The 26133-nt window shown below is 53.2% G+C and overlaps 3 protein-coding genes across 6 annotated transcripts in view; all 3 read left to right on the forward strand.

Annotated features, from left to right (window-relative positions):
* Window positions 1-2931, forward strand: part of LOC306757622 (rho GTPase-activating protein 39-like) — a 38469-nt gene extending 35538 nt beyond the window's left edge. Inside the window, 1 exon segment of the mRNA XM_079242731.1 lies at window positions 1721-2931. Coding sequence (XP_079098857.1) covers window positions 1721-1915 — 195 coding nt within the window. The 3' untranslated portion in view covers window positions 1916-2931.
* Window positions 2932-4806: 1875 nt separating this feature from the next.
* LOC306757623 (PHD finger protein 20-like) lies at window positions 4807-12496 on the forward strand. Of its 2 annotated transcripts, XM_079242733.1 has the most exons (17): window positions 4807-4914; window positions 5978-6084; window positions 6393-6564; window positions 6638-6722; window positions 6792-6868; window positions 6942-7488; window positions 7567-7617; window positions 7701-7955; window positions 8036-8188; window positions 8258-8341; window positions 9405-9533; window positions 9667-9851; window positions 9926-10025; window positions 10140-10335; window positions 10410-10830; window positions 10922-11099; window positions 11170-12495. In XM_079242733.1, exons 2-17 carry the CDS (start codon window positions 6002-6004, stop codon window positions 11310-11312), a joined length of 2859 nt encoding a protein of 952 aa, XP_079098859.1. In that variant the 5' UTR covers window positions 4807-4914; window positions 5978-6001; the 3' UTR covers window positions 11313-12495. The 2 variants fall into 2 exon arrangements, with proteins under 2 accessions (XP_079098859.1, XP_079098858.1); XM_079242732.1 differs by having other exon boundaries at window positions 6638-6868; window positions 11170-12496.
* A 365-nt stretch (window positions 12497-12861) lies between these two features.
* Window positions 12862-26133, forward strand: part of ndrg3a (ndrg family member 3a) — a 160527-nt gene continuing 147255 nt past the window's right edge. For 2 of the 3 annotated variants that reach the window (XM_079241500.1, XM_079241504.1), the window contains exon 1: window positions 12862-12990. The gene's annotated coding sequence lies outside the window, so the exon portion shown is untranslated. Of the gene's footprint in view, window positions 12991-24037; window positions 24083-26133 lie in introns of all 3 variants that reach the window. The other variant, XM_079241501.1, reaches the window with a different exon arrangement.

A 26133-nucleotide genomic window follows, 5' to 3' on the forward strand; every position in this document is an offset into this window, starting at 1 on the left:
ACAGTTTCTCACATTAGCAGCTAGTGCTACGACCGCAGGTTCTCACATTAGCAGCTAGTGCTACGACCGCAGGTTCTCACATTAGCAGCTAGTGCTACGACAGCAGGTTCTCACATTAGCGGCTAGTGCTACGACCGCTGGTTCTCACATTAGCAGCTAGTGCTACGACCACAGGTTCTCACATTAGCAGCTAGTGCTACGATCGCAGGTTCTCACATTAGCAGGTAGTGCTACGACTGCAGGTTCTCACATTAGCAGGTAGTGCTACGACCGCAGGTTCCACATTAGCAGCTAGTGCTACGACAGCAGGTTCTCACATTAGCAGGTAGTGCTACGACAGCAGGTTCTCACATTAGCAGCTAGTGCTACGACTGCAGGTTCTCACATTAGCAGGTAGTGCTACGACCGCAGGTTCCACATTAGCAGGTAGTGCTACGACTGCAGGTTCTCACATTAGCAGGTAGTGCTACGACTGCAGGTTCTCACATTAGCAGGTAGTGCTACGACCGCAGGTTCCACATTAGCAGCTAGTGCTACGACAGCAGGTTCTCACATTAGCAGGTAGTGCTACGACTGCAGGTTCTCACATTAGCAGGTAGTGCTACGACCGCAGGTTCCACATTAGCAGCTAGTGCTACGACTGCAGGTTCTCACATTAGCAGGTAGTGCTACGACCGCAGGTTCCACATTAGCAGCTAGTGCTACGACAGCAGGTTCTCACATTAGCAGCTAGTGCTACGACAGCAGGTTCTCACATTAGCAGGTAGTGCTACGACCGCAGGTTCCACATTAGCAGCTAGTGCTACGACAGCAGGTTCTCACATTAGCAGGTAGTGCTACGACTGCAGGTTCTCACATTAGCAGGTAGTGCTACGACCGCAGGTTCCACATTAGCAGCTAGTGCTACGACTGCAGGTTCTCACATTAGCAGGTAGTGCTACGACCGCAGGTTCCACATTAGCAGCTAGTGCTACGACAGCAGGTTCTCACATTAGCAGGTAGTGCTACGACCGCAGGTTCCACATTAGCAGCTAGTGCTACGACAGCAGGTTCTCACATTAGCAGGTAGTGCTACGACCACAGGTTCCACATTAGCAGCTAGTGCTACGACAGCAGGTTCTCACATTAGCAGGTAGTGCTACGACCACAGGTTCCACATTAGCAGCTAGTGCTACGACAGCAGGTTCTCACATTAGCAGGTAGTGCTACGACCACAGGTTCCACATTAGCAGCTAGTGCTACGACAGCAGGTTCTCACATTAGCAGGTAGTGCTACGACCGCAGGTTCCACATTAGCAGCTAGTGCTACGACAGCAGGTTCTCACATTAGCAGGTAGTGCTACGACCGCAGGTTCCACATTAGCAGCTAGTGCTACGACAGCAGGTTCTCACATTAGCAGGTAGTGCTACGACCGCAGGTTCCACATTAGCAGCTAGTGCTACGACAGCAGGTTCTCACATTAGCAGGTAGTGCTACGACTGTATCATATTGCTGAAGTACTTGTGGACATGTCAGACGAGGTAGTTACAGTAATCTGATTACTGCCAGATACCTGATTGATTATGCCCGTGTAAACGGGATCAGTGTTGCATAGAAAAGTGGATTTAAAATCCTACTAATAAATTAAGCCTCAGCTCATTTAACCCTCAAATCTAACTGCATTCTGACCCTGAAGGTAAAAGGTCAGCCTAACCTCTCCCTATTGACCTGACTCTTCAGGTATTTGCCCAGCCATCCAACGTCGCCATAACCAAGATGGATGTGAACAACCTGGCCATGGTGATGGCTCCCAACTGCCTCCGATGCCAGTCGGACGATCCGCGGATCATCTTCGAGAACACGCGGAAGGAGATGTCCTTCCTGAGGATGCTCATTGTTCACCTGGACACCAGCTTCATTGAGGGGGTGGTGTAGAGGGTTGCAGATCTACAATCATGCATAAACACTGTTGAAGCACACTGGAAGCCCCTGGAGGCCAGATGTTTGACCTCCTGCGATGCAGAGTGAAAACAGAATGGACTTTAGCACCCTGCGCTTTCCTACTTCTGTACTGAAAACAAGATTGTTTCACCTTAGATTTCACTGATTTTTATTCTGATCCACAGTGGCCGTTCACACATGGTTCACTTTACTGACTGTACTTTGTAACCCTGCATGTGAAAACCCTGAAGGGGTGTTACCACTCTCGCATCTGACACCCGGCGAGTGCAAGGTGGAACCAACAGATTTCCATTCGAACTTTTCACTAGCAAGAAAAAAATCTAAATTTTATCAGTGGTTTTCCTGAGCTTTCTGACTTTATTCAGATGTGTGTGAGAAACTTTTTTAAACCTGTCCAGCAACACGAAGGCATGAAAAGTAAAAAGAAATGTTGGAATTGTCTTTGTTAATGAGCTTGTCTGTGTTGCTTCTGAGTTATTGTATTGATGGTGGTTGATTTTATCAGCGTTTTATTTCCGAGGACAAGCAGGGGGAGGACGTGCCGGAGGCTCTTTCTGAGGGACGATGGGAGAAGAGAACACTCTGCTTCAGGTTTTCTGTTGTAGTGACTGTGAGGCTGCTGTTGTTTCCGTTGAACTGTTTGCGTTTGGTGGCTCAGGTCTTCTGGACAAAGCGGGTGTTGGATGTCGTAACTGTACATGGCATCTGTCCCAGGCTGAAAATCCAGAGGATGAGACTGTAAATGGAGCTTTTTGTGTCCCCTTTCAGGCTTTGTTGATGTAAAATAAAGTCTGTGTGTAAAATATTACTAACTGTTCTTCTTCTAATGATCCAGGTTGAACTGATGCAATGGTTGTGAAGAGGAATAAAAAGTCTTTCTTTTTCTTTTTGTAATTGTTTTTCTGCTGTAACCACTTGTCTTCTGAACGTAGAAATGATCCAAACCATTTCCGTCTGCGTGTGTCCATAAATAAAACTGTTTGATTGTTCTCTGCCTCCTGTTTTGTTTTGTTTTATTTTGATGTGAAGTAAATAGAACTGAGCAGAAGGTAAAGATGGAAAAATGACAAAAAAGCATGTAATGCATGAATTTGGAAAAAAAAAATCTAAATTTCAGTCCTGGACTGGATTTATTGTTTTTTGGAGAAAATGTAAGTCTGTGCTGGAATTATGATGCGAGTTTACTGGTCAGTGATGATGTGAAACTAAAAGTTTTACAGAAGCATCAGCAAGTTCCAATCAAAGAGCAATAATGAAAAATGTCATTAGAAACTTTCTATTTGTATAAAAGACTTTTCATTCTCAGAATGAGGAAGAGGATGGTGAGGAGACCCCCGCCTGCTGGGATCCAGAGAGACGTTGGGGTGTTTTAGTTGGTGTAACTACCAGTAAATCAGTGTTTTACAGGACAAGACTGTCTACAAGATGCTTCTCTTAGTTACCACTGCTCCTGTATGATTGGTCAGGGGGGATCCGGGGGTGGGACTTGGCAAATGTCAATCATGATTCCATGACAACGAGGTGTTTGTCTAAAACGTTCTGCCTTGCCATAACACAGCGTTGCTATGACAACCCGTGTTAGCCAGCTGCTTCAGGTGGGAGGAGACAGATCGGAACAGAGGTTCACGTCACAGTCAGTTACCATGGTAACAGAGTAGAGGTAAGACCCGGACCGGGTCCCTGTGATGCATCATGGCTGCACCTCAGGCCACAGGACCCAGTCACGCATGAGATATCTTTTTCCTCTGACGGCCACCGTACATCCATGACTGTGCTGAACCCATCAGGTTGTTGCTTCAACGTCTGGTTGCACCTTCAAAGGCCGTTGTTTTAACCCTTTAAACCCTCTTTTTAGGCCTCCCAACAAACACTGCATACCCAAAATAACATATGATATATATCTTCATAACAACAAAACAAGAGACTAAAGCAGTAAAGAGTATTTCTCTGCAACCATAAGGAGCCCCAGTGAAGGTCAAACTGATGACATTCGTTGGGATGAGGAAATATCAGTCTGTGTGTTTCTGGGGAAAAAAAAGGTTCAGACGACACAAAGGAAAAGGTTTCAGGCTTTCCAGAAATAATGCAGCTGAAGCCTCCATCAGATCTGTACAACATTTGAGATGGTGGTGTTTGGAACAATGCTGTCAGTGTTAAAAACTGTGGCTGCCTCACCATCAGTTGTTGGTTGCCACCTGTAGCTTTTATAATAATTATTGTTAAGTGGTTTGCATTTCATCCCTAGTTTTTATAATTAAATGGCAATACAATACAACTTTATTTATAACGCACTCTAAAAACAACAATGTTGACCAAAGTGCTACATTATGGGGAGGTAAAAAAAAGAACTGATAAAATAACATACACGAGGACAATTTTTTTTAAAAATTACAGTCCTATTAAGAGGTACTGAGCTGACTTGATCTACCGAGGCGCCCCCTTCCTTTTTTTTCAAACAGCAAGAGATCCAGCAAGGTATGCTGGGAAGCTCCACCCACCAATGCCTAACAGGCTACATTAGTCGATTAATTTGCAATTTTGTATGTAGTTTATCATTGCAATAATAATAATAATTATTAGAATAGCCTGAAAGCTATAGGTGACAACCATAATAGTTTTTCATTTGTTGTTATTTGAATCTCTATTTAATGATAAAAACTATGGATGAAATGCAAACCACTTAATAATAATAAATAATAGCCTCCTAATAAAACAACTGGTGGTGAGGCAGCCTGTAGCTCCCATGCAGGAAATGCCTAAAACCAGAGTCCTGAACCAGTGGATGTTGAGGCCGTCAGCACGCGCATTTTGACGTTTTGGCGCAAGTGGGCCTCCGTACGTGGCGGCGCCACACTGCGCGCGCCGGCGGTGAAGCAGCTGCGTGGTGTAGAGCGAGGCGGGCGGAGCTGCGATTTACGGGATTATTCTACACATTTTCCAGCCTGACCCGACACATAGTGACTGGAAAGCAGGTAGGAAGCCGTGATTCCAGCCGCACGCGGCATTCCCAGCATTCCCAATGTCCAACATGGAGCAGGTTGCTGCAGCTTCAAAACAAACGTGACGAAGTGGAATAAAATCTCCTCTTCGGGCAGTTTTTCCTCAGTTAGTTTAACTGTTGGCGTTTCCTGGTGGTGATTGTTTATCCGTGCGCTTCATTTGCGTTTTATCCGCGTGCTTCAGACGTTTCTGCGGGTTTTGGGAACTTTGATGCTTCTCGTTTCCACGCAGCAGGAAAAATACCGAGAAGCAGGCCCAGCGCGAGGCAACGCACAGCCGAGTGAGCGACAGCTGCTCCGCCAATCAGATCCGGCCACCCGCCCACACCACGCTCATTTGACGAATCATGTTAGAGTAACGTAGTGACGTAAACCCGAGCCGTCTCCCGCCACGCCCTCCGGTTATAAAACGGCGGACAATAAAGTGTCAACACGGGCCGAGGCGGCAAACAACGGATTAGCCTGGAAACGCGTTTATCCCGGTTTGGGTTGGAAAAACGGTGGAAACGAGAAATAAATATGTCGAGGGAAAACCGCAAATGTTTGCGGGGTTCCGGTTTGCGGCGTCAGCTGATCGCAGGAGCAGAAATAAAATGACCTCATCAATATTTTAATTAGAAAATGTGTCGTAAAGACGTTTTTAAGGCGCCAGCAGCGGGTTTTCCTGCCGGAAGATGCCGCGCTGTGGCGGGGAGCGCGTGGAGAGTCGCGCGTGCCTTTGTGTCTGAACGTGAAGTGGGCAGAACCACGTGTTGTCACACACACACACACACACACTTTCCGCCGTGGCGAGGGGGGTCGGGCTGCTGCGTCATGATGAAGATGGGGGGGGCAGCCTGCTGGAAGCAGCGGAGGATGATGATGATGATGAAGGTTGATAATGGACACCGATGCACCTGAAGGTTCCTGCAGATCCTGGCGCGGGGGGGGGGTCTCACTGGACCTCATCAAACACAACAGTTGTCTCTGGAGCGTCCTCAAGGTCACATGATGTTTATGGGCTGGTGTGTGTGTGTGTGTGTGTGTGTGTGCGCAGGAGGACAGCCTTGATGTGGGCAGTATGAGTAAGACGCCCCCGAACAGAAGAGGGATAACGTTCGAGGTGGGGGCTCCGCTGGAGGCCAGAGACAGCCTCAAGAACTGGTGAGTCACGCCTCGCTCATTCCTCGCCATCCTAGCTCCGCCTCCTCTCCGGCCGCGATGCGTCGTTAGAACGCCACGCCGACGCTTTGCTGGGTAGTGTTTAAGAAGCCCCCCCCCCCCCCCCCCCCCCCCGATGATGTCATCTGTTTACCAGTAAACATGTTCCAGCAGAATGTTAAGAAGCTGGAACTGATCAATAATCTTTGATTTCATGTATGAACCCGACACGAAGATGGTGGCCGCTGCCGCGGCGCCCCCAACCCCCCCCCCCTGCAAAATGACGACCACTGTCCCCCCCCCCCCTGCAGGTATGCTGCCAACATCGAGAAGATCGACTACGACGATGAAAAGGTTCTGATCCACTACCGGCAGTGGAGCCACCGCTACGACGAGTGGTTCGACTGGACCAGTCCGTACCTGCGACCCGTGGAGAGGATCCAGCTACGGAGGCAGGGCCCGCCCCCCCACGCCGCTACACCTGTAAGCCGCGTTTACCTGGAATCCTCCGCTCAGGCGTCCCGTACGGCGGTGGTGACGTCTTGTTCTCCTGCAGGGTTTCCGTGTGAACGACAAGGTTCTGGCCAGCTGGTCCGACTGCCGCTTCTATCCCGCCAAGGTCCTTTCTGTCAACGCAGACGGTGAGTGTTCCGCCGGGCGGCGGCAGACCCTGCAGCGAGCCGCCGTTTCATCTGGCCCGTGTCTTTCAGCGTCCTACACCGTGAAGTTCTACGATGGTGTCATCCAGACCGTCAAGGCGATTCATGTGAAGCCTTTTATTAAAGAGGTGCGTTGGCTCGACCTTGGCAGCGCCGGCCGTCGTTTCCCGCCTCTAAACTTCCTCCTTCTGATGCTGACAGAGAGTCGCTGCTGGAGGAAGATCCCGGTCCGCGGACGGAACCATGGTCCGCAGGGTCCAGAACCGCAGAGACCGGCGCTCCCAGGAGAACGGCGGTCCCAAAAACAAGCGAGCTCGACGCAGCACGTCCGACCAGGAGGAGGACAGCAACAGCGAAGACGAGGCGCGAGGAGGAGGAGCGATGAACAGCGAGCTGAAGGCCGAGCACGCCGTCCCGCAGGAGGACGTACCGGGTCAGGGACCGGGTCCGGTGGACCAGAACGTGTCTGGCGATGCAGAAACTGGGAACGAACTCACAAATGGCGAGAAGAGTGAAAGAGGCATGGATCAGGAGGAGGCGTGTCATATGAACGGAGACGTGAAGGACGCCGGAGACGCGGAGCGGCGTGGAATGAAGCCGAACGGCGAGTCGTCCAGGCCGGGCCAGACGTCACCGCAGACGCATTGGGCGTCTGTCACCATGGCGACCACACAGCGGGCGGCCGGCGGCGAGGACGAGGTCCGGCCAGAGAAGGTTCAGGCGGACGCCGCCCCCCACCCCGTGAAGCGTGAGTACACGAGCCGAGGAGCGCCGGACGCGGCGGCGGCTTTTCTTCCAGCTCTGAGTTTGTCGTGTTTCCTTGTAGCGGCGAGGAGGCAGGGCTTCCACAACCCCAACAGGTTCAGCCGGGAGCCATGTGAGTACGCCGCCGACTGAAGTCGCCGCCGCTTCCGTCTTTTCTACGTCTGATTCCCCCCCCCTCCTGTCGCCTCCTTTCAGTGTACCGAGTCATCAAGAACCAGCCCCCCCCCGTCCTGTCCATCAACCTCGACCACAACCCGTTCAAGTGCGGCGCTCCGGGCTGCGCCAAGTCGTTCCGCAAAGCCAAGCTGCTGCATTACCACAGGAAGTACTACCACGGCGAGGAGCCGCCTCCGGAGGGGCCGCACAGCCCCCCCAGGAGTGTGCAGACCCGAGCGTCTGACAAGCAAGCGCCCCCTGCCGGGAGAAGACGCACCGTCTCCGCCTCGATGCGTGAGTCCAGCTGCAGAATGAAGCTCCTCCCACTGAAGCGGCGTGGAACGTTCAGGGCTCTGATTCTCTGATCTTTCCAGACTCCGGCGGAGCGCCTCGCGGCGACGTGAAGGCCGGCGGCAGGCGCACCTCCGCCCCGCCTGCCGTCAGCGGCCATCAGCAGAGGGCGCTGCTGAGGGAGAAGAGCAAGGAGAACCAGCTGGACCGGAGCGGCGGCGGCGGCTTGAACATGGGTCGGTACGACGACCATCTCTGTCTCCATGGTTCTCTCCGCTGTACTCACGCCTCTGTCCCGTCATCAGGCGGTCTGAGAGACAAACCCAGACAGAAGGACTTCCTGCGCATCAAGCTGAAGAAGAAGAAGAAGAAGAAGAAGGCCAAGTCCGGTAAGGAGGAGGTGCTGACGGGGAGCGGGTCGCACATCTCGCCGCCGCCTGGCTGTACGTCTGGGCGATGAATCAGATTTTAATCTAAACTACGATCTGGGTTTCCAACCATGATAAAAATAAAAGGGTGTGATTATTTCTCTCTCTGCAGTTTCCTCTCCTGCTGTCTTCAGCTGCTAATCCAGCGTCTCTGGCGTTGCAGCGCTGTGTTGTAAACTCCTCCCACAGCCGCTTTGCTTTCATTCAGACACTGTTGCCGACTTGGAGACTTTCTCGCTAAATCTGGAGACTTTTTTTGTTAAAAGCGACAAATCTAGCAGCTTTTACTGGAGTTATTAGAGACGTTTGTGGTGTTCTGGCGACTGACTTGAAGGCACATATTGTTCTGCAGTTCCTGTAAGGAAGGAGCAGCGGGAGCCTCTCCCGTCCTAAAGCACTCCCAGGCGGCCAGTCTCAGTCGGCTCCGGCTGCAGGTCCATGTAGAATAACTGCAGTAGGTTGTGGAAGTTCACCTAAACATACTTTATACCATTGTCAGGGACAACTGGCTGCATTATTTTTCTATACATAGTTCGGCCAGTTAAACACTGTAATATCCCTTCGTTACGGGGCGTTACCATAGCAACGCGTTAACCAGCTGGTTCAGATCAGCCGTCTTTTAACAGGTGAATGAGAGAAACGCGCTGCAGCCTGACAGCGGTTGTTTGGTATAAAACGTACATCCAGGCCAACGTAAAATAGTTCCTGTATAAGCGGTAAAAGCAGATTAAACAACTCAGAACCGTCCATTAGACGGTTATAATGTACGACGCGGAGTCTAGAACACCACGACGCGCAGCGTTGTTTATAAATACTGGATTATTGTGTTCAATTATTGAGATCTCGGTTTGAGTCAAAATAATCTTGATTATGAGTTTTGTCCTGATGGAGCAGCCGTACCCGGCGGCCAGGAGACGTCCAGACAGGAAACTTCCTGTTGTCGCCTCCTGGCCGCCGTTAACTCTTTGAAAGCTGACCTCTGTGTTCTGCGTCTGCCCCCCCCCTGTACTATCACACCACACAGGAACCTCAGTATTGGGTCTTCACTCCAAATTGAATTTACCTCTCAAACCCCCCCTCTCACACAATCACGAGCCCGAGGCCCCCGCCGGCCGGCCCGCAGACGGCGGCTCAGAGCAGATACCGGAGCACGGTGGGTATCTGTGTGTTGGGTTGGGTCCGCTGCTTGTTGCTGCGAAGCGGGAAGCACATCCCTCGGTTGGAGGAATCCTGAAGCTTCAGCTCCTGCAGGACGTTAACCCGCTTGTCTTCCCGTCGTCCTGCAGACGAGGACAGCGTCAGCGACTGGTCCACCGACAGCTGCGGCTGGAGCGACGACGACGACCTGGAGATGGATCTGGACGTGGCCACGCCCCCTCTCAGCGTGGACTCGGGCGCCGCGGACACCAGCGACCAGGAGATGGTGAGATGCGTCTGCGAGGTGGAGGAAGAGAACGACTTCATGATTCAGGTTGGACGTTGTCTGGATGCAGGACGGTTTGGTTGATGGTGTGATAAGAGTGTGTGACGTTGTGGTCCCGTCAGTGTGAGGACTGTCTCTGCTGGCAGCACGGCACCTGCATGGGTCTGCTGGAGGACAACGTTCCCGACAGGTACACCTGCTACGTCTGCAGGGACCCCCCAGGTGAGGCTTCAGCTTCACTTTGCATTTAGATAATCAGAAGTTAAATATTTAATGTTTGTGGTGGGGGTGCCGCCGCCGCCGCCGTCTAAAGCATGGCTGCGGTTGCTCCTTCAGGTCAGAGGCAGAGTCTGCGCTTCTGGTACGACCGCGACTGGTTGAGCAGCGGACACATGTACGGCCTCTCCTTCCTGCAGGACAACTACTCGCACCAAAACGCCAAGAAGATCATCGCCACCCACCAGCTGCTGGGAGACGTGCACCACGTGGTGGAAGTCCTCAGCGGCCTGCGCCTCAAGATGAGCGTCCTGCAGTGAGTTGGCGTCCGTGTTTCTGTCCGTCGCCGCTGAAACAACGGTGGACAGAAACCGACCTGTCTGTTTCCAGGAGCGGCTCGCACTCCGACCTGCAGCTGTGGCGGCAGCCCTGGAAGCGCCTGGACAGGCGGCGGCGAGGCAGCGCCGCCCCCTCCCCCGTCACTCCCGATGAGGAAATGAGCCGAGGAGAGATTTTAATGTCCAACGCTCTGGAGAAGCTGAGCCGGGCCGCGGCCGCCTCCTCCTCCTCCTCCTCCTCCTCCTCCTCCTCCTTCCCATCTTTCCAGGACTCCTACATCAGCAGCGAACACTGCTACCAGAAGCCGCGGGCGTACTACCCGGCCGTGGAGCAGCGGCTGGTGGTGGAGACCCGGCAGGGGTCGGAGCTGGAGGACAGCCTGAGGAGCACGGAGGAGCAGCTGCAGCGGGAGCAGCGCTACGGAAGCCTGCTGGAGACCGACGCAGCCAAGTCCACCGGCGTCAGCAGCAAGGTGGGACCGCCGTGGGGGGGGGGGGGGGGGGGGGGGGGTGTCATTCGTCAGGCGGTTTGTAAAACGACTTTATTTCCCTGAACATTGGCAGGTTACCTCCGGTGCCTGGTGGTCCCAGGTGGACGACGGGGGGGGCCGCGGCCGGGACGATGGACACGCTGCAGACAGGAAGCAGCGCCAGCAGTGGCAGATCAACCTGCTGGATCACATCGACGCCGTGCAGGACCAGGTCTCTCACCGGATGGACTTCGTAGAGAGGGAGCTGGACGGTGAGAAACGGGAACTTAAAACATTTCAAACATGAATAAATGTGTGACCGCTGCTTTCTGCCCCCCCCAGTGCTGGAGAGCTGGCTGGACTACACCGGCGAGCTGGAGCCTCCCGAGCCTCTGGCCCGCCTTCCTCAGCTCAAACAGCGCGTGAAGCGGCTGCTGGTGCAGCTCGGCAAGGTGCACCAGATCGCCGTGTACAGCTCCACGTGACGGCGCCGCAGACGTCCCGCCACGCCGGAGGAGGCGCCCAGAGAACCAAAGTCCCAGATACATGAGGTCCTGGTATCCCTGACCGGACCTCTGCTTGGCTTCCGGCGCAGGAATCCCACGCTGTCATGTACGGATAGTTATATGAACGTTTATGGGAAGCGAATCGGAAGCTGGGAGGAGCGGGACCGGATGTGGCCGTTCTGGACCCGCCCGATGCCTTCAGCGTGAGCCGCCGCCGCCGCCGGACGTCTCAGCCAGAAGCTTCATATCCCGACTCGTCAACACGTCTTCAGATGCTTTTTCTTTCATTACTGGTCAGAATCCAGCTTGTCCGCCATCTTGTTACGTTGTTGCTGTAAACGCTGCTGGAGGCGAACCGAGGCTCGCCAACTTCTTCATGTCCCTCTGTCCGTCTGCTCATCGCCGCCTTGACAGTCCCTCGCTCCGTCTGTCCCGCTCTCCGTCTGTCCCTCTCTCCGTCTGTCCCTCTCTCCGTCTGTCCCTCTCTCCGTCTGTCCCTCTCTCCGTCTGTCCCTCGCTCCGTCTGTCCCTCTCTCCGTCTGTCCCTCTCTCCGTCTGTCCCTCTCTCCGTCTGTCCCTCGCTCCGTCTGTCCCTCTCTCCGTCTGTCCCGCTCTCCGTCTGTCCCTCTCTCCGTCTGTCCCTCTCTCCGTCTGTCCCTCGCTCCGTCTGTCCCTCTCTCCGTCTGTCCCGCTCTCCGTCTGTCCCTCTCTCCGTCTGTCCCGCTCTCCGTCTGTCCCGCTCTCCGTCTGTCCCTCGCTCCGTCTGGATTTTCTTTGGTTGTTTATAAATTCATTGAGAAAAGTGTTCCTAATGGACAGTGTAGTCCAAATACAGATGTTGTCTGCTACTGTAAGTGTCCTAGAAGCAGGGACATGTTCAAGACAATGCAAACAGATTTCCTGCTACATGAATAAAACTATTGTTCTGACTCAGCGCCAACACTTTTCCTGCCGGTCTTTGTGGTTTATGTGGCAGCAGGACGCCACGCTGCTTCTTTGCTCATTTCTGCCCTTAATGGATCCAGTTTCCATCATGGACAAATGCAGATGGTGCCAAACTGGAGCAAATGTTAAAAACGCCACGAGTTGATGTTTGCAGACAGCACTGCATGTATAAAGACAGGTAATAAAAGAAAGTTGTATGCAGTATTTCTGTGTGCATGACTATCCGATTTGCTAGGTTACGTAACCAAAGAGAAGATTTGCAATCTCTTAATCTAACATTTGAGCCAGATTAAGTGGTTGTAGAGCAGGGAATTATTTATTCCACTCTTAAATCAAATGGTTGAATGTTTGAGATGTTTACTCTTGGGCATCCGCAGTCTTTTAAATTATCCAAAATCTTGGAGTAAAAAAACATAATTGTTATTCAGAAGAGTCCTGATTATTTCTGAACAGAGTGAGACCTCCTGTCTGCTCCTATCAGTGGGATGTATCGCCTCCTCCTATTGGCCCAAAGCCGTGGATGAACGGAGAGCTGTGATTGGCTGCTGCGCGGTCCCTCCGCCGCATCGTGTAGTTCCGCCCAGAAGCAGAGAGACACGGGCTGCAGCTGCACCGCTGCTTTTTCACCCAAACACACATTTTACATTCCTGTCCAGCTGTTTCCCAGAGAAGACGTGACTGAAACTCATTGGATATTTACGACACCGAGCAGGTAAGTCTTCAGTCCGCGACATCACCTCGTATTTTAGCGTTTACAGATGTGCTCGATGGCAGGAGATTATCGGAGCTCGGCTCGCTGCCTAAACATCATGGCAGCAGCGCTTTGAGCAACAAGGACAGCGTTAAACTCCTAAAGAAGCCACATGTTCAAGACCTGGAGAGGAACTGTGCTTCGTGTTGCTCCTCTGAACAAAGATGCGACACAACGTCTGAAAGTCGGGAGCTTGTTGTCCTGATGTCCCTGAAGGAACTCAGCAGCGAGGCAGGTCCTGGCAGGATGTAACAAAAACTGGCCTGGCACGATGCGTAACATCTGACCCAGGTAGACCCAGTTAGACCCAGGTAGACCCACTTAGACCCAGTAAACCCAGGTAGACCCAGGTAGACCCAGTAAACCCAGGTAGACACAGGTAGACCCAGTAAACCCAGGTAGACACAGGTAGACCCAGTAAACCCAGGTAGACCCAGTAAACCCAGTTAGACCCAGGTAGACCCACTTAGACCCAGTAAACCCAGGTAGACCCAGGTAGACCCAGTAAACCCAGGTAGACACAGGTAGACCCAGTAAACCCAGGTAGACACAGGTAGACCCAGTAAACCCAGGTAGACCCACTTAGACACAGGTAGACCCAGTAAACCCAGTTAGACCCACTTAGACCCAGTAAACCCAGGTAGACACAGTAAACCCAGGTAGACCCAGTTAAACCCAGGTAGACCCAGTTAGACCCAGGTAGACCCAGTAAACCCAGGTAGACCCAGTAAACCCAGGTAGACACAGGTAGACCCAGTAAACCCAGTTAGACCCACTTAGACACAGGTAGACCCAGTAAACCCAGTTAGACCCACTTAGACCCAGTAAACCCAGGTAGACACAGTAAACCCAGGTAGACCCACTTAGACACAGGTAGACCCAGTAAACCCAGTTAGACCCACTTAGACCCAGTAAACCCAGGTAGACCCAGTTAGACCCACTTAGACCCAGTAAACCCAGGTAGACACAGGTAAACCCAGGTAGACCCACTTAGACACAGGTAGACCCAGTAAACCCAGGTAGACCCACTTAGACACAGGTAGACCCAGTAAACCCAGTTAGACACAGGTAAACCCAGTTAGACCCACTTAGACCCAGTAAACCCAGGTAGACACAGTAAACCCAGGTAGACCCAGTTAAACCCAGGTAGACCCAGTTAGACCCAGGTAGACCCAGTAAACCCAGGTAGACCCAGTAAACCCAGGTAGACACAGGTAGACCCAGTAAACCCAGGTAGACCCACTTAGACACAGGTAGACCCAGTAAACCCAGTTAGACCCACTTAGACCCAGTAAACCCAGGTAGACCCAGTAAACCCAGGTAGACACAGGTAGACCCAGTAAACCCAGGTAGACCCACTTAGACACAGGTAGACCCAGTAAACCCAGGTAGACACAGGTAGACCCAGTAAACCCAGTTAGACCCACTTAGACCCAGGTAGACCCACTTAGACCCAGTTAGACCCAGGTAGACACAGGTAGACCCAGTAAACCCAGGTAGACCCAGTTAGACCCAGTAAACCCAGGTAGACCCAGTAAACCCAGGTAGACACAGGTAGACCCAGTAAACCCAGGTAAACCCAGGTAGACCCAGTTAGACCCACTTAGACCCAGTTAGACCCAGTAAACCCAGGTAGACCCAGTTAGACCCAGTAAAACCAGTTAGACCCAGGTAGACCCGGTAGACCCAGTTAGACACAGGTAGACCCAGTAAAACCAGTTAGACCCAGGTAGACCCAGTAAAACCAGTTAGACCCAGGTAGACCCAGGTAGACCCAGTGAACCCAGTTAGACCCAGGTAGACCCAGTAAAACCAGTTAGACCCAGGTAGACCCAGTAAAACCAGTTAGACCCAGGTAGACCCAGGTAGACCCAGTGAACCCAGTTAGACCCAGGTAGACCCAGTAAAACCAGTTAGACCCAGGTAGACCCAGGTAGACCCAGGTAGACCCAGTGAACCCAGTTAGACCCAGGTAGACCCAGTAAACCCAGTTAGACCCAGGTAGACCCAGGTAGACCCAGTGAACCCAGTTAGACCCAGGTAGACCCAGTAAACCCAGTTAGACCCAGGTAGACCCAGGTAGACCCGGTAGACCCAGGTAGACCCGGTAGACCCAGGTAGACCCGGTAGACCCCGGTAGACCCAGTAAACCCAGGTAGACCCGGTAAACTCAGGTAAACCCAGGTAGACCCGGTAGACCCAGTAAACCCAGGTAGACCAAGGTAGACCCAGTTAGACCCAGGTAGACCCGGTAGACCCGGTAAACTCAGGTACACCCAGGTAGACCCGGTAGACCCAGTAAACCCAGGTAGACCCGGTAAACTCAGGTAAACCCAGGTAGACCCGGATAGACCCGGTAAACCCAGGTAGACCCGGTAAACCCAGGTAGACCCAGTAAACCCAGGTAGACCCAGTTAGACCCGGTAGACCCAGGTAGACCCAGTAAACCTAGGCAGACCCAGTTAGACCCGGTAGACCCAGTTAGACCCAGTAAACCCAGTTAGACCCAGTAAACCCAGGTAGACCCGGATAGACCCGGTAAACCCAGGTAGACCCAGTAAACCCAGGTAGACCCGGTAAACCCAGGTAGACCTGGATAGACCCGGTAAACCCAGTTAGACCCGGTAGACCCAGGTAGACCCAGTAAACCCAGGTAGACCCGGTAAACCCGGTAGACCTGGATAGACCCGGTAAACCCAGGTAGACCCGGTAAACCCAGGTAGACCCGGTAAACCCAGGTAGACCCGGTAAACCCAGGTAGACCCGGATAGACCCGGTAAACCCAGGTAGACCCAGTAAACCCAGGTAGACCCAGTAAACCCAGGTAGACCCGGTAGACCCAGTAAACCCAGGTAAACCCAGGTAGACCCGGTAGACCCAGTAAACCCAGGTAGACCCGGATAGACCCGGTAAACCCAGGTAGACCCAGTAAACCCAGGTAGACCCGGTAGACGCGGTAAACCCAGGCAGACCCAGTTAGACCCGGTAGACCCGGTAGACCCAGGTAGACCCAGTAAACCCAGGTAGACCCAGGTAGACCCAGTAAACCCAGGTAGACCCAGGTAGACCCAGTAAACCCAGGTAGACCCGGTAAACCAAGGTAGACCAGGTAGACCCAGTAAACCCAGGTAGACCCGGTAAACCAAGGTAGACCAGGTAGACCCGGTAAACCAAGGTAGACCAGGTAGACCCAGTAAACCCAGGTAGACCCGGTAAACCAAGGTAGACCAGGTAGACCCGGTAGACCCAGTAAACCCAGGTAGACCCAGTAAACCCAGGTAGACCCTGTAAACCCAGTTAGACCCGGTAAACCCGGTAGACCCGGATAGACCCGGTAAACCCAGGTAGACCCAGTAAACCCAGGTAGACCCGGTAAACCCAGGTAGACCCGGTAGACCCAGTAAACCCAGGTAAACCCAGGTAGACCCGGTAGACCCAGTAAACCCAGGTAGACCCGGATAGACCCGGTAAACCCAGGTAGACCCAGTAAACCCAGGTAGACCCGGTAGACCCGGTAAACCCAGGCAGACCCAGTTAGACCCGGTAGACCCAGGTAGACCCAGTAAACCCAGGTAGACCCAGGTAGACCCAGTAAAACCAGTTAGACCCAGGTAGACCCAGGTAGACCCAGTGAACCCAGTTAGACCCAGGTAGACCCAGTAAAACCAGTTAGACCCAGGTAGACCCAGGTAGACCCAGTGAACCCAGTTAGACCCAGGTAGACCCAGTAAACCCAGTTAGACCCAGGTAGACCCAGGTAGACCCGGTAGACCCAGGTAGACCCGGTAGACCCAGGTAGACCCGGTAGACCCCGGTAGACCCAGTAAACCCAGGTAGACCCGGTAAACTCAGGTAAACCCAGGTAGACCCGGTAGACCCAGTAAACCCAGGTAGACCAAGGTAGACCAAGGTAGACCCAGTTAGACCCAGGTAGACCCGGTAGACCCGGTAAACTCAGGTACACCCAGGTAGACCCGGTAGACCCAGTAAACCCAGGTAGACCCGGTAAACTCAGGTAAACCCAGGTAGACCCGGATAGACCCGGTAAACCCAGGTAGACCCGGTAAACCCAGGTAGACCCAGTAAACCCAGGTAGACCCAGTTAGACCCGGTAGACCCAGGTAGACCCAGTAAACCTAGGCAGACCCAGTTAGACCCGGTAGACCCAGTTAGACCCAGTAAACCCAGTTAGACCCAGTAAACCCAGGTAGACCCGGATAGACCCGGTAAACCCAGGTAGACCCAGTAAACCCAGGTAGACCCGGTAAACCCAGGTAGACCTGGATAGACCCGGTAAACCCAGTTAGACCCGGTAGACCCAGGTAGACCCAGTAAACCCAGGTAGACCCGGTAAACCCGGTAGACCTGGATAGACCCGGTAAACCCAGGTAGACCCGGTAAACCCAGGTAGACCCGGTAAACCCAGGTAGACCCGGTAAACCCAGGTAGACCCAGTAAACCCAGGTAGACCCAGTAAACCCAGGTAGACCCGGTAGACCCAGTAAACCCAGGTAAACCCAGGTAGACCCGGTAGACCCAGTAAACCCAGGTAGACCCGGATAGACCCGGTAAACCCAGGTAGACCCAGTAAACCCAGGTAGACCCGGTAGACGCGGTAAACCCAGGCAGACCCAGTTAGACCCGGTAGACCCGGTAGACCCAGGTAGACCCAGTAAACCCAGGTAGACCCAGGTAGACCCAGTAAACCCAGGTAGACCCAGGTAGACCCAGTAAACCCAGGTAGACCCGGTAAACCAAGGTAGACCAGGTAGACCCAGTAAACCCAGGTAGACCCGGTAAACCAAGGTAGACCAGGTAGACCCGGTAAACCAAGGTAGACCAGGTAGACCCAGTAAACCCAGGTAGACCCGGTAAACCAAGGTAGACCAGGTAGACCCGGTAGACCCAGTAAACCCAGGTAGACCCAGTAAACCCAGGTAGACCCTGTAAACCCAGTTAGACCCGGTAAACCCGGTAGACCCGGATAGACCCGGTAAACCCAGGTAGACCCAGTAAACCCAGGTAGACCCGGTAAACCCAGGTAGACCCGGTAGACCCAGTAAACCCAGGTAAACCCAGGTAGACCCGGTAGACCCAGTAAACCCAGGTAGACCCGGATAGACCCGGTAAACCCAGGTAGACCCAGTAAACCCAGGTAGACCCGGTAGACCCGGTAAACCCAGGCAGACCCAGTTAGACCCGGTAGACCCAGGTAGACCCAGTAAACCCAGGTAGACCCAGGTAGACCCAGTAAACCCAGGTAGACCCAGGTAGACCCAGTAAACCCAGGTAGACCCGGTAAACCAAGGTAGACCAGGTAGACCCAGTAAACCCAGGTAGACCCGGTAAACCAAGGTAGACCAGGTAGACCCGGTAAACCAAGGTAGACCAGGTAGACCCAGTAAACCCAGGTAGACCCGGTAAACCAAGGTAGACCAGGTAGACCCGGTAGACCCAGTAAACCCAGGTAGACCCAGTAAACCCAGGTAGACCCGGTAAACCCAGTTAGACCCAGGTAGACCCAGTAAACCCAGTTAGACCCAGGTAGACCCAGTAAACCCAGGTAGACCCAGTAAACCCAGGTAGACACAGGTAGACCCAGTAAACCCAGGTAGACCCAGTTAAACCCAGTTAGACCCAGGTAGACCCAGTAAACCCAGGTAGACCCAGTTAGACCCAGGTAGACCCAGTAAACCCAGGTAGACCCAGGTAGACACAGGTAGACCCAGTAAACCCAGGTAGACCCACTTAGACACAGGTAGACCCAGTAAACCCAGTTAGACCCACTTAGACCCAGTAAACCCAGGTAGACCCAGTAAACCCAGGTAGACACAGGTAGACCCAGTAAACCCAGGTAGACACTGGTAGACCCAGTAAACCCAGGTAGACCCACTTAGACACAGGTAGACCCAGTAAACCCAGTTAGACCCACTTAGACCCAGTAAACCCAGGTAGACACAGGTAGACCCAGTAAACCCAGTTAGACCCACTTAGACCCAGGTAGACCCACTTAGACCCAGTTAGACCCAGGTAGACACAGGTAGACCCAGTAAACCCAGGTAGACCCAGTTAGACCCAGTAAACCCAGGTAGACCCAGTAAACCCAGGTAGACACAGGTAGACCCAGTAAACCCAGGTAAACCCAGGTAGACCCAGTTAGACCCACTTAGACCCAGTTAGACCCAGTAAACCCAGGTAGACCCGGTAAACCCAGGTAGACCCAGTTAGACCCAGTAAAACCAGTTAGACCCAGGTAGACCCGGTAGACCCAGTTAGACACAGGTAGACCCAGTAAAACCAGTTAGACCCAGGTAGACCCAGTAAAACCAGTTAGACCCAGGTAGACCCAGTGAACCCAGTTAGACCCAGGTAGACCCAGTAAACCCAGTTAGACCCAGGTAGACCCAGGTAGACCCGGTAGACCCAGGTAGACCCGGTAGACCCCGGTAGACCCAGTAAACCCAGGTAGACCCGGTAAACTCAGGTAAACCCAGGTAGACCCGGTAGACCCAGTAAACCCAGGTAGACCAAGGTAGACCCAGTTAGACCCAGGTAGACCCGGTAGACCCGGTAAACTCAGGTACACCCAGGTAGACCCGGTAGACCCAGTAAACCCAGGTAGACCCGGTAAACTCAGGTAAACCCAGGTAGACCCGGATAGACCCGGTAAACCCAGGTAGACCCGGTAAACCCAGGTAGACCCAGTAAACCCAGGTAGACCCAGTAAACCCAGGTAGACCCAGTTAGACCCGGTAGACCCAGGTAGACCCAGTAAACCTAGGCAGACCCAGTTACACCCGGTAGACCCAGTTAGACCCAGTAAACCCAGTTAGACCCAGTAAACCCAGGTAGACCCGGATAGACCCGGTAAACCCAGGTAGACCCAGTAAACCCAGGTAGACCCGGTAAACCCAGGTAGACCTGGATAGACCCGGTAAACCCAGTTAGACCCGGTAAACCCAGTTAGACCCGGTAGACCCAGGTAGACCCGGTAAACCCAGGTAGACCCGGTAAACCCGGTAGACCTGGATAGACCCGGTAAACCCAGGTAGACCCGGTAAACCCGGTAGACCCGGATAGACCCGGTAAACCCAGGTAGACCCAGTAAACCCAGGTAGACCCGGTAGACCCAGTAAACCCAGGTAGACCCGGATAGACCCGGTAAACCCAGGTAGACCCAGTAAACCCAGGTAGACCCGGTAGACCCGGTAAACCCAGGCAGACCCAGTTAGACCCGGTAGACCCAGGTAGACCCAGTAAACCCAGGTAGACCCAGGTAGACCCAGTAAACCCAGGTAGACCCAGTAAACCCAGGTAGACCCGGTAAACCAAGGTAGACCAGGTAGACCCAGTAAACCCAGGTAGACCCGGTAAACCAAGGTAGACCAGGTAGACCCGGTAAACCAAGGTAGACCAGGTAGACCCAGTAAACCCAGGTAGACCCGGTAAACCAAGGTAGACCAGGTAGACCCGGTAGACCCAGTAAACCCAGGTAGACCCAGTAAACCCAGGTAGACCCGGTAAACCCAGTTAGACCCAGGTAGACCCAGTAAACCCAGTTAGACCCAGGTAGACCCAGTAAACCCAGGTAGACCCAGTAAACCCAGGTAGACCCGGTAAACCCAGGTAGACCCGGTAGACCCAGTAAACTCAGGTACACCCAGGTAGACCCGGTAGACCCAGTAAACCCAGGTAGACCCAGTAAACCCAGGTAGACCCGGTAAACCCAGGTAGACCCGGTAAACTCAGGTACACCCAGGTAGACCCGGTAAACCCAGGTAGACCCGGTAAACCCAGGTAGACCCGGTAGACCCGGTAAACTCAGGTACACCCAGGTAGACCCAGTAAACCCAGGTAGACCCAGTAGACCCGGTAAACTCAGGTAAACCCAGGTAGACCCAGTAAACCCAGGTAGACCCAGGTAGACCCAGTAAACCCAGGTAGACCCAGTAGACCCAGTAAACTCAGGTAAACCCAGGTAGACCCAGTAAACCCAGGTAGACCCAGTAAACCCAGGTAGACCCAGTAAACCCAGGTAGACCCAGTAGACCCAGTAAACTCAGGTAAACCCAGGTAGACCCAGTAAACCCAGGTAGACCCAGGTAGACCCAGTAAACCCAGGTAGACCCAGGTAGACCCGGTTGACCCGGATAGACCCGGTAAACCCAGGTAGACCTGGTAGACCCAGGTAGACCCAGTAAACCCAGGTAGACCCAGGTAGACCCGGTAGACCCGGTAGACCCAGGTAGACCCAGTAAACCCAGGTAGACCCAGGTAGACCCAGGTAGACCCAGTAAACCCAGTAAACCCAGGTAGACCCAGTAAACCCAGTAAACCCAGGTAGACCCAGTAAACCCAGGTAGACCCGGTAAACCAAGGTAGACCAGGTAGACCCAGTAAACCCAGGTAGACCCAGGTAGACCCGGTAGACCCAGGTAGACCCAGGTAGACCCGGTAGACCCGGTAGACCCAGGTAGACCCAGGCAGACCCAGTTAGACCCGGTAGACCCAGGTAGACCCGGTAGACCCAGGTAGACCCAGTAAACCCAGGTAGACCCAGGTAGACCCGGTAAACCCAGTAAACCCAGGTAGACCCAGTAAACCCAGGTAGACCCGGTAAACCAAGGTAGACCCAGGTAGACCCAGGTAAACTCAGGTAAACCCAGGTAGACCCAGGTAGACCCGGTAAACCCAGGTAGACCCGGTAAACCCAGGTAGACCCAGGTAGACCCGGTAAACCCAGGTAGACCCAGGTAGACCCGGTAAACCCAGGTAGACCCGGTAAACCCAGGTAGACCCAGGTAGACCCGGTAAACCCAGATAGACCCGGTAAACCCAGGTAGACCCAGTAAACCCAGGTAGACCCGGTAAACCCAGGCAGACCCAGGTAAACCCGGGTAGACCCGGTAGACCCAGGTAGACCCGGTAGAACCAGTAAACCCAGGCAGAACCAGTAAACCCAGGCAGACCCAGGTAAACCCGGGTAGACCCGGTAGACCCAGGTAGACCCGGTAGAACCAGTAAACCCAGGCAGAACCAGTAAACCCAGGCAGAACCAGTAAACCCAGGCAGACCCAGGTAAACCCGGGTAGACCCGGTAGACCCAGGTAGACCCGGTAGAACCAGTAAACCCAGGCAGAACCAGTAAACCCAGGCAGACCCAGGTAAACCCGGGTAGACCCAGGTAGACCCGGTAGACCCAGTAAACCCAGGCAGAACCAGTAAACCCAGGCAGACCCAGGTAAACCCGGGTAGACCCGGTAGACCCAGGCAGACCCGGTAGAACCAGTAAACCCAGGTAGACCCAGTAAACCCAGGCAGACCCGGTAAACCCGGGTAGACCCGGTAGACCCAGGTAGACCCAGTAAACCCAGGTAGACCCAGTAAACCCAGGTAGACCCAGGTAGACCCAGTAAACCCAGTTAGACCCAGGTAGACCCAGTAAACCCAGTTAGACCCAGGTAGACCCAGGTAGACCCAGTAAACCCAGGTAGACCCAGGTAGACCCAGTAAACCCAGGTAGACCCAGGTAGACCCAGTAAACCCAGGTAGACCCAGGTAGACCCAGTAAACCCAGGTAGACCCGGTAGACCCGGTAAACCCAGGTAGACCCAGGTAGACCCAGTAAACCCAGGTACACCCAGGTAGACCCAGGTAAACCCAGGTAGACCCAGTAAACCCAGGTAGACCCAGGTAAACCCAGGTAGACCCAGGTAGACCCAGTAAACCCAGGTAGACCCAGGTAGACCCAGGTAGACCCAGTAAACCCAGGTAGACCCAGGTAAACCCAGGTAGACCCAGGTAGACCCAGTAAACCCAGGTAGACCCAGGTAGACCCGGTAGACCCAGTAAACCCAGGTAGACCCGGTAAACCCAGGTAGACCCGGTAAACCCAGGTAGACCCAGGTAAACCCAGGTAGACCCAGTAAACCCAGGTAGACCCAGGTAGACCCAGTAAACCCAGGTAGACCCAGTAAACCCAGGTAGACCCGGTAGACCCAGGTAGACCCGGTAAACCCAGGTAGACCCACTTAGACCCAGTAAACCCAGGTAGACCCAGTAAACCCAGGTAGACCCGGTAAACCCAGGTAGACCCGGTAAACCCAGGTAGACCCAGGTAAACCCAGGTAGACCCAGGTAGACACAGGTAGACCCAGTAAACCCAGGTAAACCCAGGTAGACCCGGTAAACCCAGGTAGACCCGGTAAACCCAGGTAGACCCAGGTAAACCCAGGTAGACCCAGTAAACCCAGGTAGACCCGGTAAACCCAGGTAGACCCGGTAAACCCGGTAAACCCAGGTAGACCCAGGTAGACCCGGTAAACCCGGTAAACCCAGGTAGACCCGGTAAACCCAGGTAGACCCGGTAAACCCGGTAAACCCAGGTAGACCCAGGTAGACCCGGTAAACCCGGTAAACCCAGGTAGACCCGGTAAACCCAGGTAGACCCGGTAAACCCGGTAAACCCAGGTAGACCCAGGTAGACCCGGTAAACCCGGTAAACCCAGGTAGACCCGGTAAACCCAGGTAGACCCAGGTAGACCCGGTAAACCCGGTAAACCCAGGTAGACCCGGTAAACCCAGGTAGACCCGGTAAACCCGGTAAACCCAGGTAGACCCAGGTAGACCCGGTAAACCCGGTAAACCCAGGTAGACCCGGTAAACCCAGGTAGACCCGGTAAACCCGGTAAACCCAGGTAGACCCAGGTAGACCCGGTAAACCCGGTAAACCCAGGTAGACCCGGTAAACCCAGGTAGACCCGGTAAACCCGGTAAACCCAGGTAGACCCAGGTAGACCCGGTAAACCCGGTAAAACCACTAACCAGCAGCACAACTCGTAATATGACTTTTAGGAAATAAGAATAAAACCCAATTCTCATTTCAAGCTTTCGGATGATGAACACTCTTCAACAATAAACAAGTTAATATGTTTAAAGTTTTATTAAGTTCCGTTTGGAACTAATAAACATTGTTTTGCTCTTCATCTCACCTCTTCTCCTTATTTAGCTCATTTTCTATCATCATCATCATCATCAAGCAGGTCGGTCTCAGGTACAGGTAACACACCGTTCACGCGCCGCATGGTGGACCACAATGTCTGCTGTGAGCATGTGAAGGTCACACAGCGGTTCAGCGCGTGTCAGAGGGTGTGTGCTTGCTTTGTGAAGGTTGAACTGGAGTTTCTGTCATCTTCATACATGGCTGCAGAGCCTGAGGAGGTTCCCACAGCAAGCAGGACTTCTGTTTGGCAAATGCCCGCTGTTGTCTCGGAGACAATGGCAGCACCGACCCGCTTGGTCCAAACAAACAGAATGACTGATTTCATTAACAGTATAAGATGTGAGTCCGTCCTGTACGGCTCCAAGAAAACTTCCCTTTGAGACACCAGGGGGAGGGGCTAACATCAGTAGGTGGAGTTAACACTAGAGGAAGTGACTAACATCGGGGGGAGGAATTAACACAAGGGGGAGTGGCTAACATCAGTAGGTGGAGTTAACACTAGAGGAAGTGACTAACATCGGGGGGAGGAATTAACACAAGGGGGAGTGGCTAACATCAGTAGGTGGAGTTAACACTAGAGGAAGTGACTAACACCGGGGGGAGGAATTAACACAAGGGGGAGTGGCTAACATCAGTAGGTGGAGTTAACACTAGAGGAAGTGACTAACATCGGGGGGAGGAATTAACACAAGGGGGAGTGGCTAACATCAGTAGGTGGAGTTAACACTAGAGGAAGTGACTAACATCGGGGGGAGGAATTAACACAAGGGGGAGTGGCTAACATCAGTAGGTGGAGTTAACACTAGAGGAAGTGACTAACACCGGGGGGAGGAATTAACACAAGGGGGAGTGGCTAACATCAGTAGGTGGAGTTAACATGAGATGGAGTGGTTGGTATCAGGGGGAGGAGTTAACGATGGGCTAACATTAGTAGGTGGAGTTCACATTAGAGGAAGTGGCTAACACCGGGGGGGAGGGGTTAACATTAGAGGGAGGGGCTAACACAATGGGGCTAACATGAGAAGGAGGGGTTAGCCAGATGGGGAGGGGCTAACGTTAGGGGGTTAGGGGGATAACCTGGGTGGTACCTTTATTTCTTTTTCTCTTTTTTTTTTTTCTTCCCTGTCCTGTCCAGCATCTCGGCATACAGAACAGCAATCTGCGTGCCATATTTTGCCAGACAGATTTGCTCTGTCAAGGGAGACATCTCATGTATATAGCTGCCCTTGATAATCTGAATATTTTTATTATTATGATAATTATTTTATTTAATTTATTTTATTTATTTTATTTATTTATTTATTTGTTTATTTATTTTTCCTTTTTTCATTTTGCAATCATCGTCAGTCTTGATATGGCCGAGCTGGACCTGGCAGGGAAAAAGTAAAAAAAAAGAGGAAATGAAAGGAGGAAAAAGAGAGACAGAAAAGAAAGGCGTGTCTAAGCTGCTAAAGTTACAGTATTTGCAAAACAATATAAAGTACTGAAAAAATACAACAAGACATAAGTAGGATAATGACAATATTCAAAAACAGACAACGCCACGAGGCAGGGGCACCGGGTAGCACAGGGCGACGTCAAGCCGGCCCGGCGGGCGCCGGGTGCTGAAGCGCGGGCCGCACAGAGAGCCGGCAGCCCACAGGTCCCAGGACCTGGGGCGCTGCGGGACCTGGCCTCCCGCAGCGCCCTGTCCCCAACCCCCAGGCCAGCACCAGGCCCGCCCCCCGTACCCCGAGTGCTCCCCATGAAGAGGGGACATAGGAAGACCCCTGCCCCCCCCACCCGCCCGCCTCTGTGGTGTGTGCATGGGTGGGTCATGGTTGTAGTGCAAGTAAAAAAAGGGGTGGCCGTGGGGGGGTGGGACCAGCTGCTGCTAGACAGCCAGACCCCCCCTCCCCAGCATTCCCTTGTTTATGTGAGTGTCTGTGTGTGTGTGTTAAGTGTGTGTGCTGCTTGTGTAAATGTAATAGTGTCTAAGTTGTGAGTAAAATCGGGGGGAGAAAGACCCCAATGGGAGGGGATGGGCAAGGGCCACCGCTGTAGCTCCTGTCCCCCCCCCATGGCCAAGGCGCCTGTCGCCTCCAAACCCTAAATGTATATTG

Source organism: Telmatherina bonti (assembly GCF_933228915.1).
Source record: "Telmatherina bonti genome assembly, chromosome: 6".
Taxonomy (NCBI): Eukaryota; Metazoa; Chordata; class Actinopteri; order Atheriniformes; family Telmatherinidae; genus Telmatherina; species Telmatherina bonti.

What these genes read in the sequence shown, in the direction of transcription:
- LOC306757623 (XM_079242732.1), top strand. Translation starts at nt 6,002, where the DNA reads ATGAGTAAGACGCCCCCGAACAGAAGAGGGATAACGTTCGAGGTGGGG. An exon ending in CAGGTTCAGCCGGGAGCCAT is followed by an intron (nt 7,618 to 7,700) that starts GTGAGTACGCCG and finishes GCCTCCTTTCAG; the next exon opens with TGTACCGAGTCATCAAGAAC. An exon ending in CCACCGGCGTCAGCAGCAAG is followed by an intron (nt 10,831 to 10,921) that starts GTGGGACCGCCG and finishes GAACATTGGCAG; the next exon opens with GTTACCTCCGGTGCCTGGTG.